The sequence below is a fragment of the Gouania willdenowi genome, chromosome 19, assembly GCF_900634775.1.
Source record: "Gouania willdenowi chromosome 19, fGouWil2.1, whole genome shotgun sequence".
Classification (NCBI taxonomy): Eukaryota; Metazoa; Chordata; class Actinopteri; order Blenniiformes; family Gobiesocidae; genus Gouania; species Gouania willdenowi.
The window spans coordinates 4,756,246-4,777,621 of NC_041062.1; the positions used below are offsets into that span (position 1 = coordinate 4,756,246).

The 21,376-nt window shown below is 36.9% G+C and overlaps 1 protein-coding gene across 2 annotated transcripts in view; it reads left to right on the top strand.

Moving 5' to 3' along the window:
* Positions 1-20,424, top strand: part of ttyh2 (tweety family member 2) — a 68,293-nt gene extending 47,869 nt beyond the window's left edge. Inside the window, exons 6-15 of one of the 2 annotated variants that reach the window (XM_028476275.1) lie at positions 7,153-7,225; positions 10,481-10,550; positions 11,918-11,973; positions 13,154-13,246; positions 14,665-14,757; positions 14,823-14,965; positions 15,827-16,006; positions 16,095-16,173; positions 18,456-18,482; positions 20,034-20,424. In XM_028476275.1, the coding sequence (XP_028332076.1) occupies positions 7,153-7,225; positions 10,481-10,550; positions 11,918-11,973; positions 13,154-13,246; positions 14,665-14,757; positions 14,823-14,965; positions 15,827-16,006; positions 16,095-16,173; positions 18,456-18,482; positions 20,034-20,114 (895 nt within the window). In that variant the 3' untranslated portion in view covers positions 20,115-20,424. The remainder of the gene's footprint in view (positions 1-7,152; positions 7,226-10,480; positions 10,551-11,917; positions 11,974-13,153; positions 13,247-14,664; positions 14,758-14,822; positions 14,966-15,826; positions 16,007-16,094; positions 16,174-18,455; positions 18,483-20,033) is intronic. The other variant, XM_028476276.1, reaches the window with a different exon arrangement.
* Positions 20,425-21,376: the final 952 nt, after the last annotated feature.

A 21,376-nucleotide genomic window follows, 5' to 3' on the forward strand; every position in this document is an offset into this window, starting at 1 on the left:
TAGCTGACAATTATACAGGGAACATGTAAACCTAATATTTTAACAAAAATTATTAAAAAAAAAAAAGTGATAATTTAGTAGAATACAATACTTTAAAAACTATGTACAAATCTCATTTAAAAATCCTACCCCACAAATCTGCCAAAAAAAAAAATTAAATAAAAAATAATCAAGAGAGAAAGTAATTAGAACTTGAAGGGAAGGGAAGAGCAATATTTGAAAAACCAAAATTGAGAACATTGACAAATGAAAGGTGCATTTCAATTAAAAAAGAACGTGAAATATATTATGCTGATCAAATACAGACAGGAGTGTAGCTGCCATTGTTTAATGGAATTGTTTTTTTATGGAGAAGGCAGACTTCTTTCTGCCCCTTTTCATTCGTGTTTTTATTTCTTTTAATATGGATGAGAACATTTTTTTTTTTAATTGTTTTTATGTTTTTTTGATGAAAAATTCTACAAACGACAATGATTCATCATTTTTAATCCCTTTTGCTGGAATCACAACCATCTCGTCTAGACTTTATACTATTTATAATGTAACAAGCACTTTTTTGTACTGACATGTTCACATTCAAAATGAACCATTTTTCCAATTAGACTCTCATTGTTAAGCGTTTTCTCTGATTTGGCTAATATCTTGTTTTCAGGGGATGATAGTGAGTCCAACCAGCTGAGAAGAACCATCTTAAATTATTTAGAAACCAGTTTTACTCCCCTTTAATACTGTTGGGAATGACTGCACATATATCTACAATGTGAGAGAGAATATTCAGTGACACCAAACTCTGACCTCATAAAAAGAGAATTGAAGTTTTATTTCTGAAGTCAGATTTCAGCTCCGTACACCCACACACCACACACATTTATTCTGTACACTTAAGTGAGCGATACAGGCCTACATGTTGCCCTAAAGCAGCTAGCGTACAGAAAATAGTTTCAAATATTGTAAGATTTGCTTTCTTGCATCAGCTGGTGAGGCACAGATCACCTCAGCAGGGAGCAGGGCTGACAAATCTATAATCCGTCTCTGAAGAGAACGATCTACGCTCTGAGCTCTACAGGTGGATGTCGGCTTCTGGGCGGAGCCTTTGAAGTGCTGACACACACACAACGGCGTCAGCAGGGAGCGATGTGGGGTTAGCTGCGTGTGCTGCTGACGCGGTTCATACGTCTGTGCGATCAAAAGGATGTCGGCAGTGAAAAGCAAAATGTCAGGATTTCTGCCCTGAGCTCCAGTGGAGCCCTTTGCAGGGTTTGCTTCATATTAGGCTGGAACTGTTCACTAAACTGTAGCTAAACTTATCAAAGTGTCAGATATGAAACAGCACGATGGTAAGAAATGATCAGTACAGTGGGATGGAATCATATGGAAACACCGACCATGAAGCAATGCTTACATGGCATAAAAAAGTCAAGCTATTATTGTTAATTTTGACCACAAATTTAGATTTTATTTCCATCATAGACTTTTTACTAAAATGTTACTAGTTTTAGTAAAAACTTAGTCATCAGGACTGTTTCATGTTATAAAATATTGGCGACCGGTGGTAATTTTGACATCAATGTTGATTTATTTTTAATCAGTCTTATGATTAAAGTGCATCAAAATTCAGTCTTCAAGATTGTTTTAGTTATATATTATATATTTATGCCAGTGGTCAAACTAGTTGCATTTTAGTAAAACTAAAAGTCATAATTTAGTCATCTGGACTATTTCAGTTATAATGGCGATCAGTGGTCATTTTGACATTAATGTTGATTTAGTTTTAGTTTTAGTTTGACTAAAATGCAACTAGTTTTAGTCAAAATTTTGTCATCAGGACTATTTCATGTTATAAAATATTGGCGACCTGTGGTCATTTTTATATCAATGTTGATTTAGTTTTAATACCAAACAATGAATCGACGATTACGCGGCATAAAAAAAAAAACCAAGCTATTCCAGTTGTCAAGCCGTGTTAAATGTAGTTTTTGTCATAGTCTTTTGACTAAAATGCGTCAAAATTTAGTCATAAGGACTATTTCAGTTGTATATTGACAACTCGTGGTAACATAATTTTGACATCAATGTTGATTTAGTTTCAATCAGAGTCTTTTGACTAAAATGCAGCTATTTTTAGTCCAAATTTTGTCATCAGGACTATTTCATGTTATAAAATATTGGCGACCTGTGGTCATTTTTATATCAATGTTGATTTAGTTTCAATCAGAGTCTTTTGACTAAAATGCAGCTATTTTTAGTCCAAATTTGGTCACCAGGACTATTTAGGTTCTAGTCTTGCTTTAGTCAAATAAATGGCATTAAGATTTTAGTCGACTAAATCTGTAACAGATATAGTCGACTAAAATATAAAGCCTAAGAATCAAGATAGATAGATAGATAGACTTTATTAATCACGAGGGAAATTAAAAGTATTCAATGCATTTTTTTTAAATATTCAATAACAATTGATTAACCTGATACAGTATGTGACAGTTTAATGATTATAAATATACACAGACAGATTTGATGTGATCAATGTGTAAGACCAAATGATGGCTTGGATTTGTTGCATGTGATGAAATTATAGTTTCGTTTTTATCAGTTAATGAAAATATCAATAATGCTTAATATATTTATATATATATTTGTTTTTTTTTATTTTATCTTTACCAAAGTGAATTACATCGAAACAAAAATCTGACATTTATATCTTAAATTCTCATTATCCTAAGGGACGAGAACTTCCATTATATCATTGATCAACCTAGAATCCATAAGACTCCACATGCCCATCTTGATGTATTTTTTAAAAAAGATGTCACAGTCTAAAAAAATATAGCCTACAAAAATGTATACTCAACAGAAGTAACACAGTAGTCAAGTCTGTATGTTGGCCTTAAGGTCGCATCCCTTTCCTTTCACTAGAAAGCGTCATAAAGCTGTGAATGAAGAGAAAGCTTTTGCTCCAGTTTCTCATTAGATTTTGTCATTCAGGAAGAAAATCTGCTTCTGATTTGATGTAGGGTGACTTTCCCTCGCCGGCATCGTCCGACCCGTTTGCTGCCCTCTGCAACTTTTTACTTGATGCTCTCGTTGCGATTTTCCTGCGACTCTCTGTGTCCTAGTGAATTTCCTCCTGCCTGCCCAAGCTGAAAACTGAAGCCAATCTCACTGGGCTGAGATGTGACCTGCTGGGACTGAGGGGGCCGTCACAGGGTATTACTGCAATTTACTCCGTCACTCTGAGTCCCTTTCTCTGTTGTAGCGGCTCACGTGACATTGCATCACATGATCGTACTTCACAAAAAAGGCAGAGTCCGGAAGACTTAACAGTAGGTCAGTGATCCCAACAGAGGCCCAAGGAAATTAAAAAAAGACTGAATGTTTCGGAAATCTAAGTTGATGATGCACAAGTGTCACAGCAAAAGACATTAAAGCTGCTTTTGCATCAGTTCTGTTTTGATTCACACCAAAGAGCCTGAAGCTTCACTCGGCATCTTCTCTCCGTCAGCGTCAGGCTGCATCAGACCGACTGAAGGCTTGAAACGTAAGAGTGAAGGCACAAGCTAATGAGAGGATACGTCAGATGGCATCAGGGAATAAGATGGAATACCAGATAATCAGAAGAAGAAGAAGAAGAAGAAAGTGGGGCCTCATGAGGTCATCGCTGTGACTGAAAAACTGAATATAGGATGTAACCCCAGAGTCGTAGATTCTTGTTCAGGTCAAACAAAACTCCAAAAATAACTTTCTTTTACAGGTTTACACATAAATCTTGTTCAGAAACACTTTTGGTGATACTGGCTTTAATGGTGTTTTGGCAATATACAGTATTAACGAAAAACAAACGAAAAGAATCAAACCTCTGTAGCAGCTGGAATTCTTTAAAAACTCAACCGACCAATTGCTGTCATTCATAATGGCTTTGGATTTATTTCGCAATTTTTTTGGAGAAACTATTATTCATTCATACCAGTCATACCGGTAGTGGTAAGCTACATTGTAGCCACAGCTGCCATGGAGCATACTGACAGAAGTGTGGCTGCCATTTTGCGCCTTTGACCACCACCAACATTCATGCACAATTCATACACATTCACACTAGGCAATGTGGGTAAAGTGCCTTGCCCAAGGACAAAACAACAATGACTTGGCTAGAGCGGGATTCAAACCCCCAACTCTTCGGTTGTTGGACAACCCGATCAATGCATTTCAGCATCAGTTTTAACCTACGGCATTAAACGACTTTTTGTTTGCAAGCGACCAAGTTCATAAGCAAAACTTTATATGCAATATTCTGGATTTATTTGTGTATTTTTTTGTTTTAAACAAAGAATTAAGAAGGATTTTCAGTCTTTCAGCCTTTCCACAAGCCTTCTTTGGGTCCGTACATAAATATGTATGGTCCACCTCAAGATATTAATACCTATAACTATATTGCAGTATTTTGGAAATAAAAGCTGCATAAAACTGTCAACTATTCACCTAAGAATGGTTCTCTTTATACATCACAATATCAAAAAGTTATTTTATACAAGTTCAAATAAATGTTGTTTTTTGTTTTTGGGTTTGTCTGACTTTAAAGGACAGAGGCTTTCTTTGATAGAATCAGGCACAGTTGGATGTCTGGTCTACCTGTCTGGTCACCGTCCAATCCCAGAATTGCCTTTGCTTTCTATTATCTGATGTCATTCTCTGATAAGCTGAAGATCATCTTGGGTGAGGGTTAGCCGTAACACAAAACCACATTTTTCTGTCCTTGTGAGAGCAGGAACGCCCTTTCAATATCTCGCACTTTGCTTCACAAACCCTGCAGCTGAACGTTGCGGAGCTACAGAGTCGACTTCATAGAAATAAACAAGACCTTTGACTCTCTCTGTTGACGACAGGGCGGTGACGTCAGCGTTTTTAAGCCTCGGGGTTTTTTCCTTTCAGTAAGAGAAACTGTCATAAAAAATATATACTGCACCACTGACTCCTATTGATGCCTTTGACTCTGTCATTTGTTCAGCATTTATAATCGTGTCAATAGGTCACAGAAAATGGATACGTGCGGTGATTAGTCTGTGAAGGAGAGATAGAAGAACTAATGACTGTCCAGACGTAGCACCAGCTCACCGACTTTACGATTAAGGTCACTGCTTAGGTGAAGGAGATAAAGTGTTGTTTTTGCTGTCACTAAGCAGCCAAAGAATGAATTGTGTTCAGATCTGCAACTAATTATTTTTGTAGTTGACTTTTTTTTGATTAGTCACGATTAATTTTCTGTTTTGAAGCACATATTTTGGGCTGCTTAAATCCGTGTCCCTGTTGTACTGTGACAGCATGTTTTACACAGAGGAACTAAAACAATGACATAAAACATGTATTTGTAGTGTAGCTGTTATATCTAAAGGGGACATATGCTAAATCCACTTTTTTAGCCCTTAAATGCATTTTGTTGTATATTTAGCGTGTTTAGAAGTACAGAAAAGTTCAAATTAGTCTCTTCAGGTGCTCCGTTGATCTATTTATATTCTGTTTTGGTCATATTTTTCAATCTGTTTCGATTTTTCTATTCTCTATTACGTTTTTTGAACAATAACGTCACAGTATTTGCAGCAGAACTGCCAAATTGGGACATCGACTCCAGGCCCAACACTTCGAGCAATCCGCCATTTTTATTTCTCACTTTTATTTTGTAGTCCAAGCTCAAGGATGCCGAAGTTACGAGAGGATAAGTCAAAATGTTCCGTTGTTGGATGTAGTAACCCACACGCTTCATTACACCGTCTCCCAGCATCAGAACCTTTTCAAAGTGCCTGGTTGAGTTTTAATTTTTACGGAAATGTACCCACATCTGTGGGTAAGGTCATTTTTGTGATATGGCCTACGTGATTTAATTTAAGTCTAAAGTGTTCATTAGTCATTTTGCCATTTTTGTCTCCGAAAAGACTGTATTAAAAGGCATTTCGTGACGTTAGCTTGGCGCTAGCGTTAGCTTGGTGCTTGTGTTAGCTCACTTGTTAGGGTTCTGCAGGTTCATCATCTTCATTTTCATCTCGCTCCGCTGGGTCAGACTCTGGCTCAAACATGTAAGGCTGGATGGACAAGTCTTCTGTTGTTAACATTTTGTAAATAACGTGTGAATAAACATTTTCTGCGCCGCTAAATAATCGTATCTCTTCTATCAAACTACAAAAATGGCCGAACAGGGTGGAGTTGTACCGAGTGTCACCTCTGCAACCTGGAGAGGGGGCGGGGTATGAAGTGTCTCATTTGCATTTAAAGAGACCGCACCAAAACGAGTTGCTCTCAGAAGCACATCAGAAAAGGGGTAGAAAAGGGGTGGAGCTATAATAATGAGGAATTCAGACCCAAGCATTGCAGTTCCACTTTATATAGACCACAACTGTATGATTTATATGTAAAAGGATTTAAAAGCATGATATGTCTCCTTTAACACATAAAATATCATTGAAATCACATTAAAATCATGAATAAATTAAATATCACAAACTTAAAGTTAAAGTTGTCTTGAACAAAGTAGTAATAAGAGGAAACAAAGAGTGTAAATCACTAACTTTAAAAAGCTGGAGCTAACCTGCAGGTTGTGGAGGTAATGAGGTTTAAACGAATCACAGAGTTTAAAGTTTAAATCAAGTCCATAAAAATAATAAATAATAAGCTGAACTTCAGAGTTTACACCTAAAGTTTTTCACTGCTTTGTTTTCGGTGAAAAGTTCTGAAGCTTTAGAAACTTTAGGTCGCATTAAGCTTTTTTCTTTCCGCCATTCTTCGTCTTCGCTGTTTACTTGCACAAAGTTAGTGGTGCAACACTGCCTCTAGCAGTCAATGTAAGGTACTGCAGCAAAAAGAAAGCAGGAAGCAGCCGTGGGCTGGATTTGATCATTAATTTACAAGATTAAATGATGCATCGACGACATGAAATCCACGTCGACTAATGTTTGTAGTAGACATAATCGATCATGTTGACTAATCATTGCAGCCTTAATTGTGTTTACTTTAAATCCTGATGACTGTGTATTTTAGTAGTGTTACCAATAGCGTTGTGCACTCATGTGGTCAATACAAACGGAGCCTTTGACTAAAAGCTTCTGTTTCTGGCGAGTGGTTCTCTCCGTGTGTTCCTCTCTGACTTTGTGGGTCTTTGTATCTTTGCAGGATGATGGTGTTCGGAGTGCTGACACTGGTGCTAAGTTGGAGTTCTCTGGGAGCTGACCTGGCAACCGCTGTGGTGAGCGTGGCACACTTTGTCACCCCCGACTAACGGCAGAAACAGATGACGATATAATTTGAAAACTATCCTTTCGTCTTGGGTTTTTGTTGTCAACTAAAATGCCACGCAGGTGTTGAAAGGATGTGATTGAGAAAAATGTCTTAGTTCTCTGCGTTGCGGGTTGGTCCGTCCATTGACCATTTAGTACCGGGATGCAAAAAAAATAAAAGAAAACAGGCTGTTCTCATCCAATATTACTGCCAGTATGACCCCCAAAACACCACCATAGGAGGTTTCTGGTGTTTTCACGAAATGAAAACCAAAACAAAACAATTGAGGATGTTGATATTTCGGCTTCCACGAAAAAACACGAAAATACAGCCAAAATCAGAGTGACAAGAAACTCCTTAAATAATGTTGAGCAAAAGAGACGTCAAGAGAATTATCGTCTTGTCTGATGAAGAAACGCAAGAAATCGCAGTAAGATTAAAGTAAAAACACTCCTCAAAGAATTTGTTTTGCTTCTGCGCCAACTTTGCATTCTTCCATGTGCCTCCAATTCCCACAATGCAGTGTGTGTAACTTTTCAGAAGTTCAAGTTACATACCCAATGGATGGCAAACCCATTGACGATGGTGGGTGAGGGACTTTTTACACCTTTGTGATTCAAATATTAAATTTTTTGGAAGAAATACCTTCAATTTATAGATCTGTGCTGCCTACACTGAGTCTTTATAGTTGTACTTTATTTTGAAAAATTGTCACTTGTGCCTTTGCAACCATCACTCCTTTGCTTGACTGTCTTTAAGTAGACTTGGCGCCTCTTCTCTGACCACTAACCCATCACAGTATGTAAAGTGAAAAAAGAACAGATGGAAATCCTTGATATTCTCTCTCTCTCTCTGGCTTGAATCTGCCAAGTCATTATTTTCCTTCCAAATCGGTTGTTTTTGATTAAGCAAACATACCCCACACTACACCATTGAGATCAACCACCAGAACTAGACTGAAAAATGTACTTAAAGTTCTCATAAAAGGGGAAAAAGGTTGATCTTTCTGGAGAGTCTGAAAATCCTCAGCAAATGTCAGCATAATTCACTCATTAATTTCCTGTCTAAAGTTGATTATTTGGCCTTTAAGGAGCATGAAATCTCCTGATGAATTACATGGCAAGTTGTTCAGTCGAGCAAATCATGGAGGAAAAGTCTGAATGCCGGTTATTATCCTTCATCTCCATTTAAGGATTTATTCGTAGATTATCAGCTCTCAAATCATGCCGTCAACTCTTTTCTTTTCTTTTTTTTATTGCAGTTATATCTGGCTGTTATATAACCTGTCTATTATGTATTGAGCGGCTGAGTCTGGTTATATCTCATTACGTCTTTGAACAATCCACACAAAAACTCCTCAAACAACACTGAGATGATTTCTTTTAGATTTGCTGTGAACAGCGACGGTGCAGCAGTAAACAGAGGCGGCTCACTGGCTCAGTGCGTGGCTGAATTTACTGCCTAAAGATAGATTTCACATCTCTGTAATTGATCCGGTTATATTTGTCTGGATTAATTTAGAATGTAACATTGAAAATGAGTTCCCTAGAGAATGTTTTGTTAGATATTTATGGCCGACAGACCAACTTATGCACATGAAATTGTTTAAAAATACTGTGTTACCCTCAATACTGCCACCTACTGGCAGGAAGAGTGTTTATTTCTCTGCCTATGAATGTTGAAAACATTCCTCTGACAAGTAGAGCCTCCGATTTTACGTTTAAAAAATGTTGCCAATTCTGTTTGAGTTTACTGCTGCAGACGTTTGCCAAAAGCACTGAAATCATAATAGACGATGTAGCGCAAGATTTTACGCAAATTGGACATTTTTGTCCATTTTTGCTACTCTTGCTACAAATCAGGCTACCCGTTTTACTGCGAAAAATAACATTGACATGTTCTATATTCTCCCAAAACATGTAGATGAGAATTTATGCTGTGCCATAAAAATAATTATATTTGAGGAGGTATAGTCGTTCATATTGCAATAAACTATTGTGTAAATGCATGTGAGGGTAGATTCTGTGCAATTTCAGCTACATTTTGAATAAAAAATTAAAATGAAAATAGTAAAATTGCCATTTCTATTTCTATTTGATCGTCTTATCCAACCACAACCACATATTTGTGTAGCTAAACTATTGATTGCATGAATTTTATGCAAATAACACATCCACCTATATAATGTAACACTTTAAAGATATCTGCAAAAATATAACTATTTTTAATTAATCTCAATAGATAAACTTTAAATTAGAGCCTTTTTTTTCTATTGATTGGACTTGCTTTTGTACAAAAGTTGGTTTAACAATAAATACACAAATAAAGAAATCATTGATGATATTTAAGGGGTTTTAGCTGCAGTCAAATGTCAAAATAGGGCAAATTTGACCCAAACTGAAAACTCTAGCTGTTGAATTTGTTTCAATTAGAATTCAAGATATGACAAAACAAACTGTGACTTATATAACCTATTCTCTGTGACTGTACCAGCACAACCAGTTGTCTGTGACGTATTGTTTTTGTTGTAAAGACGTTAATTGTTGTATTTTGTTCAACAATGTGACTTTAGTTAAGGCTTTTCTTGTGACTTTGCTTCACTTTGTTGATTATCCAGTAGTTGTAAAACTACTGACTGACTGTTTCACTAAAACATGACTCAACTATTTACAAATTGTTGTTTTTTTTTTTTTTTTCATTTCATTTACTTAAAAAAATTCAAATAGATTAGAAGGTTTCCTGCTCTTAGTCAACGCCAAGGTACATAAATAAACCGTGTAATGGTGGATGTTTGTCCTGAATTTGTCTTTTTCCGTCACCGACAGAAGCTTGTGTGTCTTAACTCTGGATGTTTTTTAGAGTTCACTTGTCAGAATATGCAGAGATGAATGCATAATGAATGCAGCTCTCTGCAGAGCTCCCAATTACTGACAGTTGGTAGTCAGAGACCCGTGCTTTCTTATTCCTTAAGGAATTTACACAGACTTTGCCGCTGGATCCAGACTTCCTTGATATCCCTGATTTCTAACAAACCGGCTTTGATTGGCGGAGAAACTGTGGTTGCTTTATCCCCTCTGTGTGTGTGCATGTGTATACTGTGTTCACTGGGCGTGAAATGTCTGAATTAGTCAAACAGTGATCCTGATCAATTTCCGGATCATTTTCAAAGAAAATCTAGTTCTTAAGAGCTTGGCTGTACATTTTATCTCCTGTTTAATTACAGGGCACGAGTGATTTCTGTGTCTCGCCTGACAAGTTCATCATGAGCCAAACAAAGGGGATCATTGGAACCGGTGAGCATTGGTTTTTTTTTCGGTGAACTTAAGCTTGGGAATTTTAGGAAATATTCAAAAATATAAACTTTTCATGTGATTTATTTATTGGTAATTTTAGTTTAGTTTATTCTTTGTTCAGTCGTATAAACAAGGCTTTACACAGAAAAGAAAAAAGCAAAAAAAAAATGATATACATAATGACTGAAGGGGTTAAGGCTGAAGTATATTACATATACTGATGCATCATCCCATGAACACAATTCCAAAATACACAGAACCAAAAGGCAAGCAAAATGATGAAAAATTACAACAGCTTACAAAGGGTTACAACTGAGAACAGCAGGTAACAAGATAGAAAAACAAGTTCGGATGAACTACGGTCGGGCCCGCGCCGAATAACACGTACCACGTTCCCGAGAATTCAGTCAAATGACTCGGTTCCACCGAGTAAAAAAAGGTCTCTGAGAGGCATCCGCTCATAAAATATCCATGTCAAATTACAAATTCAACGAGCATTAACGGAGGAGTAGTCATTTGAAAAATGGGGCCCGTGACACGTATGGGATAATGGGCCCCATTTATATATGGGTTTGTGTCAATGATTGAGTACCAACAACCGTCGTTATATTTGACTTACAAATAAATGAGAAATCAACTTTGTTTTTTTTCCCTTTTGGGACCCCAAATCAAAAATCGGGCTCAAGCTTTGATGCGTACACATCCATAGATTATAGCTATCTAATTTCAGCCCAATACGTCCACGAATAACAGAGGAGTAGTGATTTTAACTAGTGTACACAACAACAACAACAAAGTGAGCATCGTTTTGAGTCCATTAGCGCGGCCTAAAAATAGAATCATTCGATTACAGTCATCATTAGTCATGTCTAAGTTTAAACACACAAAGCAAAAGATGAACAGAAAACGTATTTTATATATATATACATATATATATACATTTTATTGGAATTATCCAAGAAATGTTGACTATTTTTAAATAACTGTATCATATCCAACCTTAGATATTAGCATCTATTCAAAATAATAATTAATTTCAACTATGTTGGCAAAATTCTGGGATTTTTCCAAATTGGAATGGTTCCATGGGATTTAAAGGGATGAAATTGAAGGTCCTTAACAAGGATATTAAATATATTTGGCATCATATAAAATATTAGTTGCTTAATTCCAATTACAAATGTCCCTTTTAAATTCTCAAGCTTCAGTTTTCATGGGAATTTACAGTACATTTTCCGCCGCTTAGTGACTATTACACACACATAAGTGCATCCAGCTTCGTTAGTGACACTGATATCTTATTAATCCTCTGGAATCATATCAAATAATGCCTTTAATCAGCTTTGTGTGCCTTTATTTTCCCACAGATATTCTTCATTACTACCTGTACTGCAACCAGACTGTTTCCAACCCGTTTCAACAGGTACTGGAAGGAATCTAAAATCAGATTTCACACCTCTGTGTGTCAGTTCACTTTGTGTTACTCAGTTCTAAATAAGGAGTCCGTTGCTCTCAGACTTCATCTTTCTTTGACTCAGCACAGAGGAAACATCTTAGACACCCAGCTAATAAGACAAAGCTAAACTGGTAACCATAAGGTACAAAGACCACAAGTACACTGGCAGACTGGCACTCAGACCAGTTTTTACCTCCTGTGGTTATTACCTTCTTCTTTTCTTCATGTTTTCACTCCATTTGGCTCACTGGAAGCTCACTCCAGGTAAAGTTAATCAGGCAAATCTGATAAGGTCATTAGACTGATCCGTAGAGACTGAAAACAGACGCGTCTGTCCTTCTGAAAAATACGCCGACGTTCATATGAATATCATCAGACATATTAGTTTTAAATGGGAGGATTTGCAAGCTACTGATGTTCAATATAATCATGTTTAAATGTTGACAGAATCACAAATAGTGCTACATTATGGAGCTTAATCTGCCCCCTGTTGGTCAAATGTAAACCCTACAAATAAAAAACTAATTAATTCAGAGACATAAAGGTGAGGTATTATCATCTAAAGTGAACTATATTCTCCTTAATTTAATAGATAGAGTGGATTTTTTTTATGACAGGTTCATTTATTTTCATAATTATTATTAATAATAAATTGGAATATTTTTCATCAGTATATTATGCCTTTATCATTTTCTATTTCTTTTTTTCCAATTCCATAAAACATTTATTTATCATTCATTTATTTAAGAAAAATCAGATTATATACTAATATGTTAAGACTTCATTTATTCAGACAACTGATTTACTTTGGTCTCCTGACATGTTTTGACTGTCAACTGCCAGTCTTCTTCAGAAGCGTCTGCTGATTGCTTTGCCGTTTCCTTGACTTCCGCGTAATAATTCCAACATGTTCATTTTGAATAATATCTTAAGGTTTCATTTATACTGTTTTTTCCTGATTTCCTGAATTTTCCGGAAAAATTGTTGTCTAAACAAATGAAACCTTAACATAATATTAAAAAATAACTTGCGGGAATAAGATATTATAGACGTCTTTACAAATGGAGCTCCGACCAAAAACAACAACTACCAAACATACTCAAAACATCACAAATATTGGATTCATACACATTTTCTTTTTCTGCAGCCACTAACCATTTTCCAGAGGTCCCTGACCACCATGCAGATTCAGATCCAGGGTCTGCTGCAGTTTGCCGTGCCCTTGTTTCCCACAGCTGAGGTACCAACATTAACTATAGTAATAGTAATCCTTGGGCCTGTACTACGAAGCTGGATAAGTATATCCGGGATATTTCTCCCTGTTAACCGAACATTCTCCATCACAGAGCATCTCTACTACGAATCGGGATATGAACACACTCACTTAAGTGATACATACAGAATACGTGCTCGCTCTCGTGAAATAGGTGAAGATTGCAGCGTCAGACCAACCACAAACAGAGAAATGTGTAGAGCAATTTACGTCACAATTGAGGAATAATTCAGGAAAATCCGTAATTCAGACCAAAAACGACACTGTTGCTGCAGAAAAAGCAGAAAGAAAAGAATGCAGGCAGGAAGCTGCTGATGACACTGTTAATGCGTAACATTTGATTTATGATTATGAATCTTTCTTTCCTAACGCAGCTGTCAGATCTGCACCAATCAGGATCTTCTTACAATGGGCAGCTCATTTTCTAAGAAAACTGATTGGTCAGGAGGCGGGGCTTTAGTACTCACTCAGATCTGATCCACTTCATAACCTGGTCCAGACCAAGTTAGGTGTTCAGCAGGGTTGGGATCAATTATAATTGTAATCGCGTAATTGGTCATTGATTACAATTATGGTGTAATTATAAATGTAATTGTATTTAAAAAAAACTCTGTGGCTGACGTAATCGTAGTTAAATTGTAATTGTGTTCAGATAATTGACTTTGTAATTGTCATGAAAGTTCTATAAAAATGGTCAATTATAATTAAACGCCAAACTGGGGAACCATGTTACAGTTCTATGTACAGTTCTACACATATGTAGTTAATTATTAAAATATGTTTCACATTAAGCTTTCCCACATTTTACCATAAAAAAATATTAAAAATTTGAGGGGTATACTGACAAAAAAAGGGTCAGACGTCGACACCAAAACTATATTTTCATTGATTAGGAAGCATAACAAGGTAACCAATAAATAGGAAATACATTAGATAGACATTTGTTTTTAGTGTATTTTACAGCTGATTTAGGACCAGTTATCATAAGAGATGCTAACTAGGCTAATTATTATTTATTTCAGGCTCAGAAATTGTGATTAATTGTAATTGAACTTTAGTAATTAAGAATGTTATTGTAATTGCCTTTCTGAGGATAAAAAATAATTTAAATTTAATTGTAATTAGAAAAAATGCTGGTCACTATAAGTAAATAAAAACATAATTGTAACTGAAAAAATGTAATTGAACCAAACCCTGGTGTTCAGCCTTAGTTACCATGGTGATTTAGCCTGGTAAGACGTTAACCAGCATTGTAGTACAGGACACACCGAATAAATCCCGGAAGTTTTTCACGATAAGAGGAAATCCCACTTCGTAGTACAGGCCCTAAAGGTAACTCCTGTACTGCTGGAGGTCTTTCTGATCATGTGATCACCCTTCCACAGAGAGACCTTCTGGGTATCCAACATTTACTGAACTCCTCCGAGGCCAGTCTGCACCAGCTGACCGCCCTGCTGGACTGCAGAGGCCTCAACAAGGTCCGTTACCACAGGTTTCCCTCCGTGGGTCACCTGTGGTAACTGACCCTATGTGACCTCCTTAGGACTACCTGGATGCGATGGTGGGGGTGTGCTACGACGGGGTGGAGGGCGTGCTCTACCTCTGCCTCTTCTCCATGGTGGCGGTCGTAGCTTTCAGCGTCATGCTGTGTGCCATTCCCAAAGCGTGGAGACAAATCGCCTGCAGGTCAGTCTGTTCTCGGCCTTTATTTCGAACAAACACACAATGTGCAAACACTGTGTACACCTCACAGCACCTTGATTATTGACTACTGCACTAGACTGTTCCACCTTTACAGCTTTTAAAAAAAAACAGCTGAAATAATCATGTGATCATCTATACAAGTTTTTATATCAATAAGAAATTGCTTTGGTTGGTTGTAAATAATGTATATATTATGTCCATGATTGTATTTTTTATTGTCTTAAATGTATGAGGACAACGGATGGAAAGTAGCTCATGACTAAATCTGTTACATTTACACAAAGTTTTACTGGTGTTCATTAATGTGCACTTTCCCCTCCAAATAAACAAATAAAGTAAAAGTAACTGAAATATTTTAATTAGGAGGACTCACCTGGTTTGTATTATAGTTTAAAAAATGCAAAAAAATTAATTAAAAAAAGATTTCTGGAAATGTAAGAATCCATTAATAATTGTAAATAATAATAGTAATATATTTTAATTTATTTATTTTTAAAACCTCTTATGTAATAATCAAATTCTGTGAAGTGAAAGAGTTGAGCAAATTTTCAAAATAAAATTACCGGAACATACATGAAAATTAAATACATTTTATATTTGAAATGCTTACTCTTTCTCTGCAGCCCGTTACGAAATGGCCCAACCGACTACGGGTCTGCAGACTAATAGTTGAGGACCACTGTTATATACTTTAGCAGTCAGTGGTAGATCGGGATTCATTGCAAGTTGTCCCTTGAATCCGATTGGACATGAACAGTGAAACTCCAGGTCTAATATAGATGTGGAATTCAAGTGTTTGTTTGGCATCAATGATAAAAATAAGGTTTGTGCTTTTCTTTTTAGAGAACGAGACTACGACGACATTGACGAGGAGGATCCGTTTAACCCGCGGCGGTTTGGCCCCCAGAACCCCAACCACGCCAACCTGCACAGCTTCTGCAGCTACAGCAGCAGTATGGGCAGCCAGAACAGCCTCCAGCCCCCGGCCGCCACGCTCACCAACAACCCCATGTCTGAGTACATGTGAGTCACAATCAGAGTCAGGGACAGGGACGCTAGGACGCTAGGCTAACGGAGCGTTTCATTCACCTCTATCCTGTTCTCTTTGCAGGAATCAAACGGCTCTTTTTGGAGGGAACCCGAGGTTCGAGAATGTGCCTCTGATAGGACGAGGCTCCCCACCCCCCTCGGTATGTTGGGTCCCAGAGACCAAATGTTTCTCATGATGCAGGGCTACTTATCCTTAGATCAGTGGTTCTCAACCATTTCATCCCACAACCTCCAAAATAAAGGTACCATAGACTGGTTAACCAGACAGAACACAGACATGAACATTCTAGAACAGTCATGTGTAGACAGGGCCATCTATAAGGGGGAATAAAGGGAAGAGCTTTTTGGGGTCCATCCATAAAGTCAGCAAAATGATGGTCCATTGTTCTATGAATCTGTGATAACCACATGTATTTATTTATCTGAATAATATCCACTGTTATCCAGGAAGTTTATTATTATTTGTGCCATAATATAGACTACAGTCATCTTAAAGAGCGAAATCCTGGCATTAATCCAAAATAAAATAGATTAAAAGTGACCCAAAATGGTTCAAAAGTTGGTGAAATAGGATTTTAGAAACCACAGAAATTGGTTAAAAGTTGCAAATTAGAGTGGCCACAAACAGACAGAAAAAGTGGTAGAAACGGTTGTTAAATTGTTCAGTGTTGTTAAATTGCCAAAAATAAGAATGAAATATGGTGAATAATGGGTCAATGTGTGCAACATTAGGTGAAAAAGTGGTGGAAAGGGTTTATAAGTGTTGAAAATGTCATGAAAGTGGAAAAAAAATGTGCAGAAAAGGCATTAAAATTTGATGGAGAAGAAAAGAAGCAAAAATTCTGCAAGAAAAAGTGATGAAATTAGGTTTACAATATGGCATGTTTGGTGTAGTTGCAGAAAAAGGGTAAAAATAAGCAAAAATTGGCTTAAAACACATTCCTAGATTCTTAAAGGATTCTGGTGACCGCCAATGGGGTCCTGACCCCAAGGTTGAGAACCCCTTCCTTGGAGCACAGGAAATACTTAATATTTAACTCCTATTTTCACTCAGTGACTCAGCACTCGTACTTTGCTAAATCTTACCTCTCGGCCAATGAAAACCTCTGTAGGAGTGAATATTGTGAAGGCTTTTCTTCACTCAGTCATGGTTGACTGACAAGGAGAGTAGAAGTAATACGATTAATCTTTCATGGGAACAGAACATCATTTAGACTTTCCTCGACCCATTTCCCTGCAGAAAGCTACACAGGTCGCGACCCATTATTCCTCCACTGTTATCCTTCTTCACAGGGTTAACCCCTTCCTGTCAGCTGCTCCAATGTGGAGGTAGAAATAGAAACATGAAGCTGTCATTATAACGGGGAGGGATACGCTTCAGATGTGACTTTTAAAAGGAATATTATATTTAAATTAATTATTAATCAGTTTCTATTTTATTCCCAGAGGCACTGCTGTCGATATGATTCCTGTGGGCTAGAAAAAGTAGCATTTAGCAAACGGCTAATTAATGAAGGTTTGGAATTTGGTTTGTTCAGAATAATTTGTTGTTTTGTAACAAAAATAAAGCTTGAGCTTGATTCTACGTGGGGCTCTTGTTGTAAACGGTAAAAAGAGAAGCACAGGAAGTTGCACCCATGATTAGGAAGCAAAAGCTCCAGGCATAGCAGGAATATGTTCCGTGAGTGCAGAATAAGTTGTGGTGTTAATAAACCCAACAAGAAAGCTAATCCGATGTTTGAAGTTGAATTTTTTTTGCTTTATTTTGAAATACAGTATCTTATTTTGTTAATAGTCTGCAGCACGTTTGGACAGACGGTATCTGCTGTGTCGCTATTATTAAGTTTGTCTGGAGAGTAAAGAGCTAATGCAGGGTTTTTCAACCTTGGGGTCGGGACCCCAGGTGGGGTCGCCTGGAGTTTAAATGGGGTTGCCTGAAATGTCTTGTAATTAATCAAAAAAAAACAAAAAAAAAACAATTACTGTATAAAATATATATTTTATTTAGCAAATTAAAATGTACAACTGTATTCCATGCTATCACTTATATATAATAATAATAATAATAATAATAATAATGCAGTATAAAAAATATCTGAGCTGGCAAAGCTTGTTACTAATACAGTATAACAAACCAATCTAATCAAAAGTGAATTCTAGAAAAATAAAAAATGTCTTTGGGGTCACTAGAATTTCTTGGGTCACGATCCAAAAAAAAAGGTTGTGAACCACTGAGCTAATGTGATGCACTAGTACACTGGTTATACTGTATGACTTACAGTAAGTGAATAACTTCCTCCTCATTAATTTGACTGTGCAGTCGTCTCCGTCTAACAGCTTCTTTTTTTATCTATTTTTTTTATTCGTTGGTTCGTCACATGTTTGTTTGTTTCTTTTTCTTCCGTTTCATCAACTTTTGAAGATATACTCTCAGCAGTATAGAAACCGAGTAAGTGTGTTTCTGCTCTTTCTCAGGCACTCCTGTGTGTTTGTCCCTCCTCATCACTTTGGTTCCCGCGTAGTTTCCCCACGTCAGCATGACCTTTGACCCAGACTATGTTCACCAGGCGACTATGAGAGGGTTTAACGTCCCTCTGTGTTTACAGGGCGTGTCCATGTTTAGCCCTGGTGTGTTTGCATGCATCGACCTGTCACTTCTGTAGCGTTTCTGACTCTCACTCTCCTGCAGGTGTCACGTTTAGCACAGGGTCACGCGTCGTATCGACCAATCAGAGAGCTGGATTTGGTGCTAATCCCTCCTACTTTTACATTACGTCTACTAGTACGACTAGAGAAGAGTTTGGCTTTACTAGTACTAGACTAAAAACAGTCCACTAGTACTACTAGTGAGAGTTTTAATGTAAGCTACCAAGGGTGTAAGAAAAATATATTGTGATATTTCACCAAGCGATTATTGTATTGATCCAAAAAATGTCCAAATTAATGTTTTTAATCATATTTTCTTATGGAAAAAAAACATTTAATTTATGCACAGCCCATTCACTAGGTGTTAGTGAACCACATCAGACATTATTAAACGAACTCACTCCTCAGGTTACTAAAAAAAAAAAAAAAATTAAATTAAATGCAATCATGCAATTTTCAACCTCATACAGTGTTTACTAAAGTTTTTTTATGGAAACATAATTTTAGGCTGTTCACTGCTTTGCAATCAGAACAAACAATCAGTGGAGCACAAAGTATCAGCTCAAAGTACGCACACAAACACACACACACACACACGCACACACACACACACACACACACACACACACACACACACACACACACACACACACACACACACACACACACACACACACACACACACACACACACACACACACACACACACACACACACACACACACACACACACACACACACACACACACAGGAATTAAACAGAAAAATCTAAATAACGGAACATTGGGAACATTAAAATTACTGAAAGATATACGCAAAATATTAAGGTTAAGATTAAAAAATGCCTTATATACTGTAGGTGAAAATAGGTTAGAAGAAGGAATAACATTGTATAAATACATAAATGCATAAATGAAAGAATAAATAAATAACCGTCTCTCACTATAAAGATATTCATCCCCACGTGGCAAACTCAGGTGTCAATTTAGCACAAGACACGTACAAAGCAAAAAAAAATGTGTAAAGAAAAATATCAATACTAGAAAACGTAACAGCGACATTAAATCGAGCACTAAATGTTCATAGTCGGCTGTGGTGAATCCAAACATGTCGTCAGACATCAATGAAGCTCACTTTGCACAACAACACGTCGTCCAGGTTGAATTTTGATAGTTTGCTGACCTGAAAACCGTGTTTGAAACAATTTGATCACATTTACAGCTAAACAGAGGCTGTTGTGTAAACAGGGACTGGGATTCTCATCAAAAATCCTCATTTTTTGTATTTTCTTTGACCCAATCATCTGGAAATGCTTGTAATCTTCTATTTTTGTGTGTTTTTTTGTGTGTCATAGTACTCCCCTACTATGAGAGCCACGTACCTGTCCATGACCGAGGACCAGCGGAGACACTTTGGCAACGACTTCCAAGTTTAGGAGAAAAGAAACGGAAAATGACATCCCTGTGTTTTTAAGCCCAGGACTCGAACCAATGAGAAGATTTCACTTCTGCTCAACATTCCTGACACACACGCACATGTAACCAGCCATCAGTCCGACGTATGTTCACAATATTAACAACACTTTTTTAATTAAATATGAAATGAGACTTAAAAATGTAGTCTAAACCTGTTAGATCAGGGGTTCTCAACCTTGGGGTCGGGACCCCATTTGGGGTCGCAAGACACTGGGAGGGCGTTTACAGATGCCTTTAAAAAACTAACAATATTTTTTGAACAATTTTTTGCTTATTTTTTACCCTTTTTCTGCAACTACACCAAACTTGTCATATTTTAACCTATTTTTATCACTTTTTCTTGTCATATTTTTGCTCCTTTTAATGCATTTTTGCTACATTACTCCTATTTCTGCCACTTTTCCATCAAATTTCAATGCTTTTTCTTCAAGTTATTTCACGGTCAAGTAATTTTCAGCACTTATAAATCCTTTCCACCCTTATAAACCCTTTGACCCATTAATGTCACTTTTAACCTCTTTTCACTATATTTCATGCTTTTTTTTTTTTTTTTTTTACAAATTTAACCACATTCACGATTTGTCATGCCAGTTATTTGCGAGTTTAAACTAACTGTTCCAAATATTGACACTTTGAATCCTTTTCACCACTTTTTCTGTCCCGTTTTTGCCCACTCTAATTTGCAACTTTTAACCAATTTCTGTGGTTTTTAAAATCCTATTTCACCACCATTTTTGGACACTTTTAACCCATTTTTATTTCTGATTAAACCAAGGATTTCCATCTTTAAGATGGCCATATACTAGCGCAAATAATTGTAAATGTCCTGGATAACAGTGGATATTATTCAGATAAATAAATAAATGTGGTTATCACAGATTCATAGAACAATGAACCATTATCTTTATGTTGGGGGCTGAAAAGGTTGAGAACCACCGTGTTCGACGACACGCTTAACAATTATTTCTCCATAAAGAAGAAAAAAAATGTGAACACACGAGTGGATGTAAAGTCGTGCTTTTTTTCTTCGTGTCACACTCGATGTTTTTGAAGCACAAACGAAGCACTGGGAACGCCGAGGGGATTGTTGATGTATAATTTATTGACGTACACATATCAGCCTTATTCCTGGGGCTGCTACTTTCTGTATATGGGTGCAAAAACACACACACACACAAAGTTCATATTAAGAGGCTCAAATTGACAATTCTACACCTTCACA